Genomic DNA, 2,562 nt, shown 5'->3' with positions numbered 1-2,562 from the left:
TTTATTGCGCAGGCGAGCCTGAAATAGGAGTCATGAGCCCCTGCAGTGCTCCCACACTGCAGGGTTACTAGGTGCAGCTTGGCCCGTGCTGCCTGCACTGATCCTGAATTTCCTTGTAGCCACAGTCTCAGTCTCCATACCCCAGGAAAACATCTGGATGTTCTCCAGCAGAGGATGTGCTGAGCTGGTTTTTCTCTAATGTTCCAGATGATGCTAAGGGCATAGATGAGAAAGACGGTAATGACCCAAACCTGTGCAGCAGCTATGTAAAGGACATCTACAGTCATCTGAGACACCTTGAGGTTGGTAGGCATCTACTGACACTTGCAGTGAACCTGTCCTTGTACATGTGGCTTGAAGCTGGTATTCACTTCCACCTGTGGATTTTCCAGAGGTATTAATAAGCTCTCTGTCAACTTAAAATGTAAGATTAAACAGCTGATAAAGTGAACAGATGGTGGTTGTTAAGCCAATCAAATAGTAGTACTAATACCATGCTCTTTCCAGCCTGTGTCTAGCAAACAAAGTTTATGTTCTGTGGCCTACGCCTATGGGCTACACCTGTACCCAATTCCTTGATGAGGATAAGGACAGGACAAGAGGAAATTGCCTCAAGCTGTGCCAAGGGAGGTTCATGCTGGAGATCAGAAAGAATATCTTCACTGAAAGGGTGGTCAAGCTTTGGAACAGGCTTCCCAGGGAGGTGGTGGAGCTACCAGTGTTCAAGAAATGACTGGACATAGCACTTAGTGCCATGGATTAGTTGACAAGGTGGTATTGGGTCAGTGGTTGGGTTTGATGATCGTGGAGGTCTTTTCCAACCTTAAATGATTCTGTGATCCTAAGGTTTATGCCTTACAATGCCACTGAGGCCAAGCATTGCAAATGCTTCAGGTAAGTGACTGCATCTATTTAACTCTATTCCTTCCACACAGGAAACTAAACCTGTCAGATGCAAGTACCTAAGCAGAAGATCACAGGGAACATGCGTGCTGTGCTAATAGACCAGCTCGTGACATTACACATGATGCTTGGCCTCCACCATGAGACCTTGTACTTGGCAGTTGGGCTCATCGATCGCTTCCTGCAGGTGAGAGTCTCTTGTCCAGTGCCAGGCAGTGTTTTTTCCCTAAGCTAAAGCACAGTGAGTACTAATCAGGAACACCACACATGGTTGGATGTACTACCCTTAACAAAGTACAGCTGACCAACAAAGGAGATTCAATCTTCCATTGAATTATTCAGCTGTACAGTTCAATCTTCAGTTGAATTATTCAATTCTACTAAATTGTGGCTAGGCACTGCCTCTTGGCTATGAACTTGCAATATCAAAACTGCTTACTCCTCTCCCTAATTTGATATCAAAGTCTGCTAATACCCCTGCAGATGCCAATAGAGGTAGCATAAGATGTATAGTTATTCTGTATATGTCAGTATGACCACGCTGCCATTCAACAAACCTTACACCGGCTACCTTGAAAAGCTGTGTTCTGACCTAAGTCACTCAGATAAACTTCTGCTGCTTCTCACTACAGGACAATGCTGTTTTCCACATGCAGTTGCAACTGGTTGGTGTCACAGCTATGTTAATTGCCACCAAAGATGAAGAGGCAGTTCCCCTATGTATTGAAAGGTTTTCCTGGGCAACTAATTACACTTGCTCAATAAACCAGATCTGCAAGATGGAAATAAGGATTCTGAAAGCTCTGGACTTTAATTTGGGTCACCCTACCCCTCTGTACTTCCTAAGAAGAGCTTCAAGGATTGCAGAGGTAGTGTTGGGAAGTAAGGTGCATCTGGAAAAGGCAATACTTAACTGTGGCAACTTGTTAAAATGGTTCAGAACTTTTGAGTACTGCGATAGTTTAATAGTTAAGCCTGGTGGAGACCTGTTCGCCATGTAGAAATGTGACATGAGCCTATCCCACCCAAAACCCAGTGTCAAAATGCCTGGCCCCTGATACTGCAGGTCACTGCTAGACTGTCATTGAAAGGGGTGGTCCTAGCCTATGAGCAGCCTAATAGAACTCAGAACTGCTCTGTGGTTAAACCACTTGAATTTCAAGCCTGTAGCTCTGAAAATGTTCTCTAAGGAAGTATTGCTTCATGCTTCACCAAACCAAGGCTTGACAGACAGCCAATGCTCAACTCTTACTTACTGCAGGTGAACTTCAAGCAATACATTCTGGCCTGGTACCTGATAGAGTTGTGCATTGTGGACTATGATATGGTTCACTTCCTTCCTTCCAGCATTGCCACAGCTGCTTTCTGTCTGTGAAGCTCCTCAATGGAAGCAAGCAGGTAAGTTTTGCTTGTCAGACCAGTTCCTAGCCGGTGCACCAGCTTAAAAGCCACTCTGGGCCAAGTGCATGTCTTCTCCTTCCCTCATGGTATCTCACCACGTTCCTGTCTCCCTGTGGCCCACTACAAAGGGACAGCAGTAAGGCAGCACCTGTTAACTTGTGAGACAAGTTAACTCTGTTAACTCTAGTGAGACAAGAGACCACAACTGCCCAAGCCAGACCAAAGAACCCAGTGCCCTTGGATTATTCCAATAGGCTT

The 2,562-nt window shown here is 45.4% G+C and overlaps 1 protein-coding gene across 1 annotated transcript in view; it reads left to right on the top strand.

Moving 5' to 3' along the window:
- The window catches only part of LOC103808424 (G2/mitotic-specific cyclin-B1-like), a gene marked incomplete at its 5' end in the record, with an annotated part of 2,500 nt that extends 222 nt beyond the window's left edge, over positions 1-2,278 (top strand). The window contains 5 exon segments of the mRNA XM_009081206.1: positions 208-302; positions 936-963; positions 966-1,090; positions 1,536-1,772; positions 2,165-2,278. Of these exon segments, the coding sequence (XP_009079454.1) occupies positions 208-302; positions 936-963; positions 966-1,090; positions 1,536-1,772; positions 2,165-2,278 (599 nt within the window).
- Positions 2,279-2,562: the final 284 nt, after the last annotated feature.

This window comes from Acanthisitta chloris, unplaced genomic scaffold (genome assembly GCF_000695815.1).
Source record: "Acanthisitta chloris isolate BGI_N310 unplaced genomic scaffold, ASM69581v1 scaffold18758, whole genome shotgun sequence".
Taxonomy (NCBI): domain Eukaryota; kingdom Metazoa; phylum Chordata; class Aves; order Passeriformes; family Acanthisittidae; genus Acanthisitta; species Acanthisitta chloris.
This window is presented reverse-complemented; position numbering and strand designations above follow the sequence as displayed.